Here is an 18720-nt window from a genome sequence, read left to right as displayed (position 1 = left end):
CGTGTCGGATCATTGGTGCTGTTTCCTTGTATGTTTGTTGTAATAGGATAAAGTTGTGTCGGTTTGGTCCCTCTGGTCTGCACAGGGTCACAAACTGCTGTAATTCTGATGTGCTGAAGTTTGTGAACAGTCTGGAAAAGACTTGACTTGAGATATTTCTCAGTTTTCCCATAAACCTGCAGCCTAATACTCAGTAAGAGTGTTTTGACCCTCAAAGGGGAAAGGTCACATGTTACAGTCTGAACAGATACATAAAAATACTTATCCTTAGAAACACTTACAGCAAATATGTGACTTGACATCAGCATCGTCTCATTTTTCATTATATCCCAATCCTGCAGTGGTGGTTGATACTCTCAACTTTCTCTGGGGGATTTAAAGGCTGCAGGTTGGAGGTTGAGCTGTGGGCTGCATTGTTTCCCTTCTATGGCCAGTCAGAACTTTCATTCCCGGGGCAAATAAACGAAGACAGTCACTATTTTTATCTCCTTTTAATAAGCATGATGCACTCTGGCAGTTTCTGCAGCTGCTTGTTCCTGATGGAAGCTGTTGATAATCCACTGTTTTTCTGCTTTAAGAGTCGTGATCTCTTACTAGTGTTTGATTTGAATTCAGAGGTACGTTCAGGTACCATCTCTCTGTATGAACAACTTGGTTGATCTTTTGATTTTAGGTTTTTATGAAGATAAACTGGTTTGTGGCATATTTAACAGTTTTCAGGTTTCCCAGCAGTTGTTTATTTTTACTATGGAAGTCAGCAGGCTTGGTTTTCCTCTTGCTTTCAGGTCCGTTGCAGTAAAATGACAAAGCCTCAGTCGTTAGCAGTGTTTTTACTGCCATTCCTCTTCACTGGGTGAGCTGTGGTGCAAACAGCAGCTCTCTGAGCCGGGCACTAAGACCCGAGAGCAGCCACACAGCACCAGGCCTCAATTTTCCAACTTTCCGCCTTTTTCTGTTCTGGTTTCTGTTTGCCTCGTCTCCAGCCAGACAGCTCGGTCTGGAGATGGCGTGTGCAGATTGTTATTTGTCGAGGGTGTGACCAGCCAGGAGTGCTTCCTTTTCACTCCTTTTCCTGCAGCCGTGCAGTGTGCATGCATGTGTGTGTTTGTCTAAGTGGGAGTGGGCCGCTTTAGAGAGGGAACTGCAGGGAATCGGGCATCTAATGGTTTCCACTTGCTCCGGTACAGTATCCACAACAAGCACATCTCTCCAGGGTGTACTTTACTCTACTTGTGGGATCTGAGCTTCACAATTAAATACCTGGGATAATGAAAAAGGCCTGCTGCACACTACAGCTCATCTCTAGACCCACTGAAAATGAATTGATGTATTTACTGAAAGATAGAACCTTTAAAAGGTTTTAGAGCCACTGGAAGCCCAAACACAGTGTTTTGTATGTGTGTTAACAGGCACACAGGGTTCACTCCTCCAGAACTTGTTAAAATCCCCAAATATTTTTATGTGACCTGAGTAAAAAGCTTAGCGTTGGTGTGGGGCCAGCCTTCATTTAGTGATCCCCCCCATGAATTACACTGCTGAGTGGGGAATGAAGCCCCCCAGTAGCCTCATGTGAGGCGTGGTTTGGGAAAGACTGCTTGTTTCCCTGAGCGTAGCCAGACGTGGTCGTCCCAGTTGACATTTACTTTGTTTGACTTGAGGTTGAACTGTGTGGCCTGTTCCCGAGTGCCTCCCAGTCTCGAAATAGAGCCCAGCAGATGCCCAGTGGAGATGTTTGGTAGGATAAAGGTTCAAACTAAATTCCTGCAGGGTCTTGGGAATTTTGCCTGAATCGACCCGGCTGCAGATAAGACGTCTTGGACCGAAACTGCTGTGGCACAACCCACCAGACTAACGTGTATGTTGATGCAGGAGAATCAACTGATATGTGATTAAAAATGACTCATGCTGGAAAAGTAAAGTGGGTTACAGGCTGAGGGGAATTATAGTATCAAAATACACTTTAGTCAGTGGTTGCTCTGTGTTTTTAAATGTATATTTAAAGGAGCCATGGTGTAGCTGCAGAGTCTTCAGCAGGACGGGTGCCAAGAGGCCTTAAATCAGTTCCCCTGTTAATATAAAGATTGCAGGAAGCTGTTTTCTACTCGCAGCACTGAGTAAAATCTGTCTGCACACAGCAGGTCTGAGCTGAACCAGGCACAGTTTTACTGCAGCTCAATGTCTTTATAAGGCGGTGACTTTTCTTTGTCCAGTGGAATCCAGAAAAAAAAAAAAAAAAATTCCTGCACAACTTCTGTGTGTTTCCATGTAATTACTGAATCATTTTTTTAAATTCTTCTGCCGAGTGTGTGTGTGTGATGTTCCAGATGAAAACCTGACAAAGTCTACACCATGTGAAATGACTTTTAATGGATTTTTGAGCAGATGAATGAAAGTTGGTCAGCGGGAACATGACGGGGTCTGAGCTGTTAGTTTTAATCTCACTGGCCGGGTGGGGCTTATACCCCATAGCTAAACACAGTCCAGGCCCATATATGTGCACTGTTTGAAAGTCAGCTTAACAGTCAGGGTTGTTCAGATGTGTTCAGCACCACTGTCTATCATCAATAAATCCAAGCAGACCTGTAGCTCAGCTCCACTGGGCCAGAGAGCGTCGTGTTCGAGGCTGATGTCTGTGGACTAAACGTGTGTGTGTGAGCGAAAACACTGTGCAGCCCTTGTGTGTTTGAGTGTATGAACTGCTCTAAGTGATTTGACCTTTGAATCCATCAATGGGGAGTTAAAGTCCACTTTGAACACGAAGTCTCTAATAATGTGGAGCAGGCCAGCGAAGCAGGAAAGCTGGCATTTCCTCTGCCTTTGCTTCTCACATTACATTGTTTCCTGCAGCTCCTCTTCCTACCCTCTCTGGGAGTCCAGTGTGCAGATAAGCCAATGGTGGATTTAGCCTTTGGTAGCATACAGATGTTGTTAGACTTACATATCTAACAATTCAAGCCTCCAGAGTCGAAGGTTGTCCCTGTTTCTGCTGTTTCCTGTTCCCTTTGCTGTAAAATGAAGTGGCAAATTATTTTTATCTGCTAAAGGATTAATGCTTCTCTTCTCTTTCTCAGTACCCACGTGGCTCAGGTAGAGAAACCAAAGGTCAAGGGTCAGACTTTGTTATGGTCCAGTAAATAAGCCTGACTTTTCATTAAAAGCTCAGCTGGTACAACGTGTTATATTCCTCTTTAAAGTCAAAAGGTACTGGCATCTGGCAGGGGAATGTCTTGCTCTTTTCTTACCCAAGCTCCTCTTATTAGATTTTTTTCTTTTTCATGCGTTTGTTCACTTCTCAGGAATAAAATCAAAGTCCACGTGCAAAGCAGAGCTCAGGCCGACATGTGCGTGGCCTGCAGCAGAGATGACAATGGCTGATAGTGTGCATGATTCCTCTAAGAATATTTATTCCTAACCCGCTTATTAAGGTTTTTGCCCTTAGCGGGTGTCAGTGACTGGAAGACTAGGACTTTACATCAAGCTCTCCTGTTTGCTTCCTGCTCATTTGCCCAGCAGCTCCTGCTGTTGCCAAGACCAGCAGCAATGGAGTCAATTACAGTCATAGGCTTAAAGGGACAGGATCAGATGCCAACAGGCCGATTGGCCAAGAAAGTCTGTTTCTTTTATGTTTCGATAGTTCAAGCTTCGTGAAAGTGCTGCCTCAGTGCCTCAGACTGACACTCCCCAGAGAGAAAGTCTCTGCTGAAGCGCTGGATTCATAGAAGGCTGTTTCAGAAATGTCGCCCTGCAATTCAGTGGTGAAAAGACCAGTCGCACCGCAGAATTTCCATACAACCATCTGTCATCTGAGCCGCATTACCATCCTTACATAAACAACTCCTGTAGCTTTATTCCCCTCTAAAATAAGTTCACCGCTTTTCAGAGACGTCTTATTTGTGGACCGCCTGCGTTGGCCCAGTCCCTTCAGCTCAGACCAAGACCAGCTTTCGTTTTCATGTTGGTGTTATAGTTATAGTTTCATTTCATCTCTTCTGGCCACTGAGACTGATACTTTAAATTTTCTGTACTATGTAATGCACATGTTTGGTCTATACTGTACATCCACCATGTTTCATTACTGACATGGATATCTGGTCCCAACTGTACTATTAAAAAACTATTGCTCTATTGATGACTTGGCATTGAATACTTAGTCAGAGTACTGTTTACTTCTTTGACAGCATCTTTCTCAGGGAGAGAAACCCTCAGGGTCTATTTAGTGGCTTTAAATCACGTGACATGACTTTTTTCAGTTTTCAGCATGTTGGTTAAGGGGAAACCTTATGGTGTAAAAATGACTTTGCTAATCCTAGACACTTATTTTGAAAAGATTCTTGTAAAGCTGATTTAAGTCGAGACAAACTCACAGTTTCAGTTTTGGCTTTGCAGTTAGAAAGGAGTGAGTTCAGCAGACCTCTGTGTCACCCTCCTCGTCTCAAAGCTAACAAAGCTGGAAAACACCCCAGGATCCCTGACCGCAGTGTCTGTAGTTGAGTTGCATTGTGGGTAATTCAGACACCAGGTTTTAGAGACATGAAATGCTAAATCTTCTAAATGGCAGTAAAAAGAATTCAGCCTTAGTATTTTAAAGTTTTTTGTGTAGCTCTGGGATCTCCCTCTGTGGAGGCCAGCTGTGATGAGCCTGTTTGCTCATTAGTGAGGAAACGTAAGGTTTCAGTCTCTGTTGAAGTCCTAGTCAAAGTCTGGGTGTCTTGTATAATGTCCTGACATCAAGGGATTTAAATCGATCACTTACAAATAATCATTCTCAGTGTCGTCGCTGCTCCAGTGGCACCGGAGGGTTTAATGTTGTTAGACGTCACGTTAAAACCGTCTGACTTTTAGAAGCAACCGCATCCTCTGTCTGCAACGTTACCCCCAGACACAACTTCCCAGAAGCCACACACACACACACACACACACACACACACACACACACACACACACACACACACACACACACACAGAGGGCATGATGCATTCATGTGAGACTCTTATCTCCTTTCTGACTTATTCACTGATGTGCTGAGTTTTTCTGGAATCGGCCTGTGTGGTGACCTGATGCTGTGTGTGTTTTGAATGGCTGCTGCTGCTGCAGGTTTGTGTGTGTTTGTGACCACACAGGTGTTGTTTTTTTTTTTTTTCTTTAGTGTGTTTGTCATAGGCTGCTGATGTCACCCTGCTTCCCACAGTGTCGTATTGTTCTGTTGTCCACCTGTTGGAGCTGTGCCCTGAGCCTGTGGGGGTGGAACAGCTTACTCACTTTCACAGCCAGAGCCTCACATCATTGTACAGACTCACACAGTGACGTCTCACTATAGTTGTGAGGACACTCACTGACATAATGCATTACGATCTACTATCTATTATTATTACTACTATATACACTATCACAACTAAATGCCTGACCCTAACTCATATCCTTGTCCTTTACGTGGATATTTCCATCAGGCTTCATCTGACAGCTGCAGTTGATGCTTTTCAAATTAAGATCCACACTGAAAATGTTTAATAACCCTATAAAACGCAATATAAAAGCCTTTATATAAAGTTTTTTATTACATCCATATAAAAAAAACAAGATAAAATCTAACATGTTAAAACATTGAAAGCTCTCAGATTTGTCTACTGTATTTAAAGTAGTTTAAACTACAGTGTGAGAAACTTCACAGTACTTTAAAGTACTTTCTGCTGGTAATACACTCTGTTTGAAGGACCTATTATTGCTCTGCATAGTGAATAATCTCATCTCTCTTCTTTTGTCTGTTTGGCTGTTTTTCATGTCCAGCTGTGTTTCTGGTTCCCTTCTTTGTAGCCCTGACACAAATCATAGTACTTTCCTGAAATAGCCTGGTGAGTAATGTCTGCTTCTTCTGAATTGATTCTTCTTTGCCAGATTCACCGAGTCATCCGTTTTCATGGCTGAGCCCACTGTGATTTTTACATCAGCTGCTGCTGGCCATTGTTTCAAAGTAACAAGGCCAGCAGTGAGGTCCAACCCACCCCCCCCACCACCCCCACCCCCACCACCTCTCCTTTCATTTTTCCTGTTTTCACCACAAGAATCTTTTTATTGCCTTTTTTAAACTGGATGAGAGTGAAGTCCTCCTCTCACTCTGGAAATACATGCCACTGTAATGTGTGGTGTGTGTGTTTAAACGGGTGTGGTGGATGGCTGTGATCCCACTCAGCAAAGAAAGGAATGGCAGCCACCTGATCTGCAGTACAGCCTGTTTACACATGGCTCCCATTTCCCTGAAGTATCCAGAGCCGTCGGCCTCATGGGAGCATCCTGTCGTGTGAATGGAAGGAACACATGTTGCTAAGCAGTGTCAAAGCCCGGTCTAATGGCTCCGTCTCTGTTTGTCTGCTACCACTTCCAGAGGTTGTTTTGTTTGCACAGGTTAGATTTCACTTCAGTCTAATCACCTTCTGCTGCCATTAATGTCAGAGCACACCTGAGTCTGTGCAGCAGACGCAGAGGTGAAGCTTCTTCTCAATAAACTGCAGCAACCATCTGGTCACGACATCCACCCCATCACCTGTCTGGAAGGTGTGTGTGCGTGTGTGTGTGCTTGTGCAGGACAGTGTTTTATTTGACCAGAATCAGCTTGAGTCCAGTGGGAGATGTGTTTGAAATCAATTTTTGCAAATTCTGATAATTATCATGATTGTAGCTGCACCTTTCTGATTGATGAATTAGCCAGAAAATCACTCTGACACTATTTGTATGATCAATTCATGGTTGAAGTCATTTTTTAAAGCAAACAGGCCAAACTTTTTGATGCTTCGTGACAGTTTGTGAGTTGTGTAACTTCTGGCTTTTGGACATTACTAGACATTTTAAAATGTGTTAATTTCAGGCAGATAATAAAAAATGGTTGGTAGATTAATCAGTTATTATATTAATCAGCCAAGGTGTAAGAAAATTCAAAATTCTGCATAGACATTAAACAAAACACTTTTTTTTTAGATTTAAATGATAAATATTTCAAAATAATTCCTTTGGGAGTTTGTTTTGTAAAACACTAACACAGTTTGATGAATATGACCGTGAGCAGCACCAGTGATGCCACCACACACTGTAAAGATGATTCAAATGTGAATGTGTGAGTGAATTAATCGTGATCAGTCTTTTGTTGCTCTGCTTTGAGTGAGTGAATGAAGCTGGTTTGGTGTCTGTTCAGTGGGAACAGCAGCAGCGTCGTTATTGTTAAAAGTTATGTCCTTCACGTTCGGACGGACGTTGTACGAGAGTTCTGTGTTCAAACCAAACCAAAGTAGTGTTTAGATAATAGAGGATTTAGTCTTTGTCAGCAGGACGTTGCACACTTTCATCTGTGTTCTGTGATTTTTATTTATTTATGTCAGAATGGGTAAAATCGTTGTTGTGGAATTCTTGAAATGAACAATTCGGGCTGTTTGGATCGTGAGTGTGGACATAATGAAAAAGTCCTGTATGAAAGTGTGGCATAATCTGCCTCCCTGCTCCAGCCCAGCTGTGCTGCGAGCAATAAAACCACCTCTTGTGATTTGGCAGAAGATTGATGTGGCCTGTGGGAGGGTGGATGTGTCTCCTGCAGACAGCCCGGGAGCTGCTGTTTAGCACTAAGCAGGCTTTACAAAGCAGCGGAAAATCCCCCTAATGCGGAGCCCAGATGTCTGATGGCTGCAGACCGTGACACACTGTGCTTAAACGAGTGGAGTGGTGGAGGGAAATGTGGAGCGGAGCAACACTTCTGACCCAGTTTGGAAATGAAACTCCAGTGATATGTCAGAGACAAAAGACACCAACTCTCCAGCGGAGTAGATCTGTTGTTGTCCACAGCCCTAGTCCTCACAGAGCCCAGTTCATTTTCATTTGCAATATACTACATTGCCCATAATCCTTTGGGTGATGTAAACAGTGAGTATAGTGATGTGAGATACAACCTGAGGCCCAGTTTTTAGTCTGCATTTGTTGGTGAAATGAGCTGCTCCACAAGTTATAACAGCATCTAACAATATGTGTGTCGTATAAGTGTGTTAGTATTTGATGCTCTCTGTTTAAAGATCAGTATTTGATATTTGTGGTAGCAGTTTCAATATTGAACCAGCTCCAGATAATTGATCTGTTGCAGCTCTGTGTTTTCTAAGATAAATCAGTCATAATTCAGTCAAAGAAGCGACAGCAGCCATGCGGATTAGATGAACAATAGTTCCTGCAGCTCTGTGAGAATAGTTTGTGAAAGATAAGATTGGCCCAGCAGCCATGGGGATAAGCCCTGATACTGCTGTTACTCTCAACAAGAGCACTGATAAAAGTGGAACGGACACAGATTATCTCTCTGTCCTTCATAATTCCTGGAATGACCCTGAAGTTCAAACACGTAACGATGGCAGCGCGTGCTGGTCCAGCTCGTACGACACAGGACGCAGCAGAGAGCTGCAGTGTTTTTATAACCACCCTTTTATAGCCTTAACACTCAGCACGTGTTGTTCTAAGTTTTGTTTTGGCTCATACTTATTGTTAAAGCAGCGAGTCCAGTCTCTGGGTGAAATGTTGAGATTTTCACTCCTTTATCTGAGTCATCTCTTTTCTGCACGTCTTTATTTGCTGTTGTTTTAGGGAGAGGGGCGGGATTGTTGGTGAGAAAATCTTGTAAAGCGCTCGTGCTCCTCCCTCGCCCGACTATAAAAAACACCCACCCAAACAGGACTGGAGACAGCGGTTGTACTCGGGTTTACTCTGTAATTCACATCTGAGGGGAGTGTGTTGTGTGAATGTGTATATACATGTAGTCAGTTTGTGCACCAGTGTGTGTGTGTGTGTGTGTGTGTGTGTGTGTGTGTGTGTGTGTGTGTGGCATTAGGGTTCCTCTGGTATTTACGGGCCAGACAAAGTTTCAGTAGAGTAAAAAACACTGGTCACATTTCTGTAGTTTTAAAGCCGGGCAGATCTTTGAAGTCACTTATTAACATTAGTGTACAGCTCTCTCTCTCTGTGTGTGTGTGCTGCGATGAGATGAGGTGGAGATGTGCCCGTACTGGTTTCTGTTGTAATTTACATACCATCCAAAATCGTCTGATGGCAGCAGTGTGCCAACGCTTTCTATTACAGCCATGTTGTTGCACCGTGAGCACAGCACAGCTCCTGTGATTATTAGCTCTTCTCTTTTCATCAGCTATAAGCTATATGTTTTGATATCAGGAACACACACATCATTACCTTCCTCCCCTTAAAGGAATAGTTAGGGATTTTTTGTCTGTATTTTTATCCTCAGACAAACTTTGGATCACGTTTTAGCACATAAAAGGTTTTGCAGTTTGACCCTCATTGTTTACAGCGTTAGAGACATTTGGGTTTTTGGTGATTCCACTCTGTTACCACTCACAGGAGTATTTTAGGAAAATTGATAATTATCCTCATAATAATACTGTGGCAGAAATAAACACTGGGGAGTCAGACGACTCATCAGGGACGTCTGTGTAATTGTTCTTCCTCCCTTCTCTCCTCTGTCTGTCCACCTGTCTCTCATGTGTTGGGAGTGGGTCAGACCCACTTCCCTTCACAGCAGGACAGCCAGGAGGACGAAGGGGGAAGGCGATGACGCTGCAGAGGGAGTGGTGGGTGTACACGAGGATATTTTCACAGTTAACTCAGCCAGTACTGTTAAACTTTAACTCCCTGAACTCAATGCGTCATCCGTTATCTAACCAGTGGTTTCAGCTCAATTAAGTCTGAAACAACAAACAGACAGATGACCACACTTATATCCCATATAGTTTCCCTGGACTATAAATAGCACTTCTGTGAGACCCGTACGGTTCTCTAGTCTCTGCCCTGTGTGTTTCTTAAATCCCCCTAAATGAGACTGGAACAGATGGATCACACTCTGACTCCTCTGACTCCCCATGGATGGATAAAAGACACAGACATTATAATAAACTCAAGTGTGGGAACAATCACTGTGGCACCGGTGGGCCTTAGACTCATTTATGTTCTGCCTGTCAGTCTCAACTTTGCATCATTACCAAGAATCCTAATAATGTTGGGTGGTTTGTGGTTTGTTTGTTCAGTGTGTAATGTTTTGCTGTGTGGTGGGAATAAGGAAAACTCCAGACACGCCCAGTAATATTTTCTTTAAATAAATTCCCATCAAAATTCCCAACGTCACTTGAGTCAAATTTCTATTTGACCACATTTATGCAAAACTGCTGTCAGTCCAGTGTTTCTGTCCACACTAACCCAACAGAAAGACATTCTCATAATGTAAAATACCTGTTGATGTCTAATGGACAGCAGGTCCCGTCACCTTCTCTGCGCTTGTCCAGCTGGACACACACCCCTCCCGTCATGTAAACCATTGTCAGCAACCTCAGAATCTATTGTACATGTGCGGTAAGTGGGCGGCTCGCTGTGCCGGCCCATGCAGGGGGAGACAGAGGGCCTGTCTCAGACAAAGACGTCCGATTGACATGTGAACAATGGAGCGGGCACCCAGCAGCCTCCTGGCTGAGGACAGCGAGGGCACAATGGGCCTTTTTCTCCAGCACCAGGGGTGGAAGAGCCAGGATGTTAGCTTAGCTGCTGAGGGGATTTATAGTGAACCTGCTGATTGTTTGCAGTTCAGCACAGCATGAGAAATATGTACAGAGTGACTCAGACAGAGGGCGGCTTCAGGTTTTCTTACTGAATCAATTTAAAATTCATGCTCCTAAAGCTCAATCCCCACATCTCTACATGCTTCAGCTCCTAATACACAAATACTGTGTACTTCACATGAATAAATGCTACAGCAGTTAATGCCTCTGAGTTTCTGTTACGGCTGCAATGAGCAGCTATTTTCATTATTGATTAATCTGCATATTATTTTCTCCTATAAAGTGTTTCCAGCTAAAAAGTCTTATTTTCAGTTCTAGTTTTTCATGTTTGTGCAGCTTTTTGTGCCACTTTGAAAATACTGTTCTGTACTGTACTGAGTTCTTTGGCAGTTTCCAAAGGGCTACAGCTGATTTTCATGCTGCACATAAATACATGGCTGTCTGAAAAGGTTTGATGTAGAGTTTAGATGATTTGTGGTAAAAGAATCCTCCAGTTTTCATTGTTTGCAGTTTAATTTCCAGGATTTATTTCCAAGTGTTTTTTCGGCCCCTGCATGAAAATGAGCTTGACTTTACACTGAAACCTGCTTCTCCCCTTGTGTCTGTTCCACTGGTCGTCTCTCCCTCTCCAGGACACACCAGTTTCCCATGTCACTGCTTGTGTCATTATGACACACAGTATGAATACTCACATAGAAATCTGACCACACAGGCGTGAGCTAATCCAAGAATGTGCCGTTACAGAAGGGAGACGTCGTAAAGGCCGAGGCTCATGTACGTTTTAGAAACACTGACAAATGAGCCAAGTCATTGGCTTCTGTCAGCAGCTTCACCCTTAATGTTCTGGTTAAAGCTCAAGGCCGTTTCTGCTTAGAAATACTGTGTTTTTTTTTACAACCACATCAGTGCTTAATTCCTAGTTTTATGTAAAAGTCAGTGTTTAATCTAAAAAGTGAGATCTCAATATTTGGCAAGTGATGAAACAAACTTGAGTCCTGTATTAAGTTTATCTGGCAGATGCTTCAAACCCACAATCACAAATAGTTCACTCAGGCCTATTAGGGCTGTTTTGGAATAATGTGCATTTGGCAGCAGAGGTTTGGCAGCGGTGAAGAAAGGGACCATTCTTCTGTGGAGAGAAACATCGTCTTCGGAGAGGAAGGAAGTCGGGCAGACGGTCTCGGGCAGAGCGAGAGAGATGATAGAAAGATTGTGAGAGTGAGGGAGAGAACGGCACAGAGAACGGGAGACAAAGTCTGAACTTTACAGATGTGTGCAAGTTAAACATCTTTTTCTTAATCCATGTACATTCATCTGCTGCTACGGCCTCAGCTTTTGTGGTTTGGAGTCTGGCTGCAGTGGCTGCACCCTCCCTTCCAGCCACAGCAGCACTGATGTTGGTCATACTTGGTCAGGACTGTGCAGGTTCTAGTTTTCCTTTTCTTTACTGACTCAGGGCTCGACATCTAGTTTGTCTTTGACAATGGATTCATTTGAATTTGATTCATCCTGGGAGTTTAAAACCTGCCTGATCATTCATGCCCACAGTGACACATATATAATCTCATATGTACCATATTATGTACTTTTTCCTGCTGAGTTTAGGTTCTTCACCTCCTGGCAGCCTCCACCAGAAGCCAATAATTCATCTTCCAGCTCCCCATAGACCATATTACTGCACATTGTTATTTAGTGTGTGTGTTCTACACCAAACTGTGGAAACATTTTGTTATAGACTCGACTTTCAGGTCCTTCCCCAGACTGTCGACACGCAACTGGAAGCCCGTTATTGTCTGAAATATCATGGCAAACGATGTGGAGAGCTCACATACCATAAACTGTAGATGCTCTCAGCACAGCAAACTGTATAATGGTGCTAAGGAGAGAAGAAACTGGAGCCCTGGACACATGATAGTGACAGAAAGTGTTTAAAAACTCAGCTGCTTTCAGTCAGTGCCATAATATTTAATAAGGCTGTTTGCATTTCAGCAACATCAGTATCACGTCAACCTTTTATTCTGGCTGTAACCTGCACTCGTTTTCTTTAAAACAGCTTTTGATTCATCTTTTAGAACATGAGGTCCCAAACCGTCCAGATGTTACCAGTGCAGGTTTCTTTGGCACTTTCATTCCACACACTGACAAACAAAGAATGACCGATTCCCATGTTGGGCATTTTGTGCGTCCTCAGGTTTGAGAAGGGGAAGATCTACACTTACATCGGAGAAGTGGTCGTGTCTGTCAATCCTTACCGTGCCATGAACATCTACGGCCGCGACACCGTGGAGCAGTACAAGGGCCGCGAGCTGTACGAGAGGCCGCCCCACCTCTTCGCCATCGCCGACGCTGCTTACAAAGCCATGAAGAGGAGGAACAAAGACACTTGTATCGTCATCTCAGGTGACACGGGAAGGCCCCTCTGCATGTGCCAGACAAAACGCACCTTTTACTCTGCTCTGCTGTGTTTACATGGAGACAGATGCTTCACTCTCTTGTACAAATTACGTATCTTAATATGTTCATTTGCAAATTTCTGGGAAAATTGCTGCTGTAATATTTAATCAGTTCATCTCATACTCACGTTTTCTCTCCTAATGGATGTTCGAAAGGATAAACAATAATATTCATATACAGTATGTGGAGTATATAATAGTATTCATTCAGCTGAAAAAAGCAAATGATTCACTTTAATTTTTGATAAAACAAATATTTCATGTGGCCACAGGCTGAGGATGAGGAGGATGAAGCACCACTCAGTGGTCAGAGGGGGAACTGAGCCCCTAGAAACCCTGAGGTCATGTCATGAAGCCGTGTCCCAGTCCAGTCGAATAATCTAAGAAATAGAAATGTGATGTCTGAATATGAAGCAGAAAATCAGCCAATTAGGCTTTTTTCTAGGTTTATTCCACCTGTTTTAAATAACAGGAATAAAAACCTGTTATGACTTGTTTTAAAATGATATTTTAAACGCTCAGGGTTTGGTGATTTTTTTTTTTTTTTTTTTTGCAAACCACCTCACAGAGCCCAATCATAGTTATTGTTTTTTTTAAAGCTACTGTGCACTGCTGTTTTTCTCTGCAGGGGAAAGTGGAGCAGGAAAGACAGAAGCCAGCAAGTATATAATGCAGTACATTGCCGCCATCACCAATCCTAATCAGAGAGCTGAAGTAGAAAGGTGAGCTGCTCTTATTGATAGTTAAACCTGAATGTGCTGCGTAACCTCTGCAAACACACAAGGTGTTATCAGATAGGCTGTGTTTGTGTGTGGGTTTCTGGGTTGAAGGTGCATCATTATTCCGGCTGCACAGACGACACAAACTTAGAGACGTGTCCAGATGAGATAGTGGATAGTTTCATCTTCACTCTGTTTTAGACACAGCTTCAGCTTTGATTTTGGCTCCTATGTGATAAATAGAGATGGGGGCTCGGACTAAGTGACTTGAGACATAAATGAGACTTCAGACTTAACTGGAATGTGAGTTTGACAGGTTACTATTATCTTATCACAGTGAGTCATAGTCATATTTCAGGAATCAACACTGCAGCAGTTAAAGGCTCTTTGACTATAGTGAGAAATAGTTGCACATCAACTAGGCCTTAGTCATAAACGATAAAAATAAATGGGTGAGTTGTTGTTTTATTGTGATGAAATTAGCCAGAGACATATAAAGAGAGACGCAATAGTTCAGACTTAATGTGAAGTAAATACAATGTAGGTCAGAGATAAGATGGTGATCATCATCAGTCATGATACATGTAGAATCTGCTGCTGATCTGTGCTGTGCAGGGCAGCGATCCTTATCTATCAGACCAAACAAAGGAGCTATAACAGGGCAGAGTGTTATTTCATAATATGTGGATTATCATAAAACAGCTAAAGTTACAGGCCGGTTTTAATTTAGTGTGGTGGTTTAAATAGGTGCAGCTTATGTTTGAGTTTTTTAAAATAAAATCATATTTATTTTTGTGTTTCTCACTCAGTATTCAGCAGATTTTACTGAAATTAATTTTAAAAATATGCTTTTCTCCCTCCTGCCTGCTGACTTTCTCCAGTTATATATTGTTTTGTCCACAGAAAGGTCTAATATAATGTTTTTTGTACATTATATGTTGTATTGGTTGTTTAGTTTTTAACCTACTTTGATGACTTTGGCTTCTCACAGGGTAAAGAACATGCTGCTTAAATCCAACTGTGTCTTGGAGGCCTTTGGAAACGCCAAGACCAACCGCAACGACAACTCCAGCCGCTTTGGCAAATACATGGACATCAATTTTGACTTCAAGGGAGATCCCATCGGAGGCCACATCAGCAACTACCTGCTGGAGAAGGTACAGGCTTCAAAGATGAAACAGAGACTGGTTACCTTTATTACCTGGTTATAGCTTTAGTCATTGATATTGTACAATAAAAACTACAGACACTGATACTGCATGTTTTATATTGACTATTGAAGGCAGTTTGTTTTTTAATAAACCGGGGAGGAAAAGGCAAAATTATTTATTTATTTTTACTCGTCTTTGCTTTTGTTGTGAAATTCTGGATGTTTTCCTGTGAAAGTGTCAGAGAACGTCCTTAACGACTCCTGTTATATGCCACCGTCCTGTTTTGTGTGTTTCAACAGTCCAGGGTGATTTTCCAGCAGGAAGGAGAGAGAAGCTTCCATTCATTCTACCAGGTAAATGTGTGTTAGCAGGCGTCAGCAGGACGCGTGTACAGTCCGTGAGTACACGTGTGTGATTTGTTGTCTTTGAGCAGCAGGTTTACTGATGTGTGCAGAGTCATCGTCAGACCTTTTGTTCCAACAGTGAGAGGAGGAGAATGAGGCCACAGTTTGCACTGGATGTTTCACTCGTTCTCAGAAATCCTTTCAATAGACGATATGATCACATGACCAGCACCAGGCTTCATGTCATGAGAAGAAAGTAGAGCTGGCACTGTACTTTGCGCTGTGTAAAAGCCTGTCTGATGATGCAAAAACACAACAAAAGCATCGTCTGATGTGTTGGGAGTAAAGTGTTGCATGTTTTGCCTTGTCCACCAGCTGCTCAGAGGAGCTCCAGATTCCCTGTTACGTTCTCTTCACATCCAGAAGGACCCAACAGTCTACAACTACATCAAAGTTGGAGGCCAGATTAAGGTACGGCCTACGTTTCTGTGTGGGCATGTATGAAAGTGCCAAAAGCAAAAGTCGGTTAGTGACATTCAGCTTGTGTGCAGAGGGGAAAACAAAATCAAGAACACGACTTACAGATGTTTCCTGTCCACACAAATCACATATTTTGAGGTTGATGCGTCGTCTCAGTGATCACTACTGTTGTGTTACTGCACATAAGTGTGGTCTTTGGAAAGGTGTTTTAATTGAGGCTTGTACGAGCCTAATAAGCAGGAGCAAAACCACTTGACGGCACAAACACCCTGACGTCATGGAACACAATGCATCCAAACAGCTGAGGTGGCTGTTTGTACAGTGTGCGCCTCAGCAGCTCCTATTTTTATATCCACCCATCACAGATCACGTTTATTTCATTTAGCGTCCCAGATAGATTCATTGGAAGCTAAAGGAAATGCACACATGTGGCACATAAAGATAAAATGTCTAAGCTAAATTAAACACCTAATAATAATAATAAATGAATGTGCCTGTTTACTTACATATTTACCCTCCAGTCTTGCATCAACGACGGGGCTGATTTCAAAGCTGTGGCCGATGCCATGAAAGTGATCGGTTTCACGGGGGACGAGATTCAGACGGCTTACAAGATCCTGGCCACCATCCTACATCTGGTAATAACTGATAATAATAAATCCCTGCTCTTCGTACGCTGGTTGTGTCTCTGTGTCTTTGTCCGGGGTTTAAAAAACTGATTTATGTTTCATTTGACGCTGCAGAATGTGCAGCTCACAGTTAAATGTATTTTACCTGTTAGAATTTGATACTGATGTAGGAAAAACTGGAGACAATTAGGAGACAAATAGGCATTTTTTTATATGTATTTTCACATTTTTGCAGCTTAACTCCCAAAAATCCTCTTTAGGTTATGTTTTATTTAAACAGAAATGAGAAAATAAGTGTTAATCTTCTCTTGGCAAAAAAGCAAATAAATGCTTTTCCCCAAATGTTGAAGTGCTCCTTTAACCATCCTGTCAGACGGTGAGGAATAAGCCATTCGGTCTCTGTGTCCCAGGGGAACATGACGTTCGGGGTGGACGGTGACGTGACTTTGATAGAAACCCCAAAGCTGGTGTCGGTGATCAGGGAGCTGCTTTCCACCAAAGAGGAGAATGTGGAGAAGGCCCTGCTGTACCGCACCGTGGCCACAGGTCGAGATGTCATCGAGAAGCAGCACACGGAGCAGGAGGCCAGCTATGGACGGGACGCTCTGGCCAAGGTTGTTGCTCTGAAGACACAAAATGACGTGCTGTTCATCTGTCACACACGAACACTGTCTCTGCAGTGGGCTGCACATAAAAGAAAAAAATGCACACTGGCCTGCTGCTGGTTGGAGGCTTGTGACGTTTCTCGTAGTACTTTTTCTGCAATTCACACTGATTCACACAAGCATGAGTCACAATGTTATGACTCCAGACAGAGGAAGAGATGAATGTTGGCACTTTGAAGACCAGCACTCTGGGCTGTGAACCAAAGTCTGACTCACTGATATTCTGACATTTCACTCTCAGCGAGCCATCTGTAGCTGCTAATTGTCTGTCTGCTGGATTACCCTGTGCCCTTGAGCCGCTAGTCTGCTGCACACTCACTCTATTTAATATTGTGTCATCCTCAGGCCATGTATGAGCGCCTGTTCTGCTGGATTGTGGGCCGCATCAATGACATTATTGAGGTGAAAAACTATGACGCCAGGATCCACGGGAAGAACACTGTCATCGGGGTGCTGGACATCTACGGTTTTGAGATTTTCCAGAACAACAGGTTAGGATGCGACACAATATTCCACCGATATAAAACACGTCCACAAATCTTTTATCTGCATATTAAATATTTCACTTCTGTGGCCATATTTGCTGTTTTATCAGTTGTTTTTATTGGTTGTGCAAAGATTAAACATTAAACATTAACATAATATTTGATGTCTTTTGTTTTATTGTGCCGTAGCTTTGAACAGTTCTGCATTAACTACTGTAATGAAAAGCTGCAGCAGCTGTTTATCCAGCTGGTGCTGAAGCAGGAACAGGAAGAGTATCAGCGAGAAGGCATCCCCTGGAAACATGTAGGAACATTTTTTCTTTTCCTAGTGTTGTTTACTCTACGGGTGGGGATATCTGTTTTTTTTTAACCTTCATATCTTCTGTAAAAAATCTTTCCATTTGCTTTTGCCCATTAGTATAACAAGCACTAGCATTTAGATGTCTTTCTTTTAAAATCATCTCATCTTGTTTAGCTGGTAAGCTGTTTCCTTAACATGTCGTCTTTTGACCTCTGTGCCTTTTGTTAGATTGATTACTTCAATAACCAGATCATCGTGGACTTGGTGGAGCAGCAGCACAAGGGCATCATCTCGGTGCTGGACGAAGCCTGTATGAACGTGGGCAAAGTCACAGATGAGGTTTTTCTCCAAGGGCTCAACGGGAAGCTGGCGAAACACGCCCACTACACCAGCCGCAAGGTGGGAAACATCAACTGTAACAGTCGATTAATGGACCAAACTCCAGACATGCTCTGGTTGCAGCTGCAGTGACAGAACATCTCTCTGCTTACTTTTCCTTAGTTTTCTTAATTGATAGTTAGAAGCCAGTATTGATAATAGTTGTTGAAACTCAGTGGTCTTTTTCTAGAACACAATATACTTTTTTTTTTTTTTTCCAAAAGAATTTTGACCTAATTAAGAAAATAATCCACAGGTTGTTTAATTCAGTTAATAGTTGCAGCTTTAATCTGAATTATTGTTCTGACATGAGCCATGTTTGATGGCTGTGAATCAGGTTTGTGATCTGTCAATCACACTCATTCTCATATTCACTTCATGTGGATAAGGTCAGGTCTCAGTGTCTCAGTTTTCCTTTGGTACGGTCTTTGAAGTGGATTCTATCCCAGACGTCTGGAGCGATTTGCAGATGATGAGAGACAAACTAGAGCAATGAGCGTTAATAGAAAACTGTAGGACTCAGGAAGTGGCTGT

At 42.8% G+C, this 18720-nt stretch overlaps 1 protein-coding gene across 1 annotated transcript in view; it reads left to right on the top strand.

Moving 5' to 3' along the window:
- myo1d (myosin 1D) overlaps positions 1–18720 on the top strand; it is a 67622-nt gene that overhangs the window by 931 nt on the left and 47971 nt on the right. The window contains exons 2-11 of the mRNA XM_026315584.1: positions 12773–12981; positions 13663–13756; positions 14745–14910; positions 15204–15257; positions 15624–15719; positions 16250–16366; positions 16768–16971; positions 17368–17513; positions 17697–17811; positions 18037–18207. Of these exons, the coding sequence (XP_026171369.1) occupies positions 12773–12981; positions 13663–13756; positions 14745–14910; positions 15204–15257; positions 15624–15719; positions 16250–16366; positions 16768–16971; positions 17368–17513; positions 17697–17811; positions 18037–18207 (1372 nt within the window). The remainder of the gene's footprint in view (positions 1–12772; positions 12982–13662; positions 13757–14744; positions 14911–15203; positions 15258–15623; positions 15720–16249; positions 16367–16767; positions 16972–17367; positions 17514–17696; positions 17812–18036; positions 18208–18720) is intronic.

This window comes from Mastacembelus armatus, chromosome 19 (assembly GCF_900324485.2).
Source record: "Mastacembelus armatus chromosome 19, fMasArm1.2, whole genome shotgun sequence".
NCBI classification, from domain to species: domain Eukaryota; kingdom Metazoa; phylum Chordata; class Actinopteri; order Synbranchiformes; family Mastacembelidae; genus Mastacembelus; species Mastacembelus armatus.
This window is presented reverse-complemented; position numbering and strand designations above follow the sequence as displayed.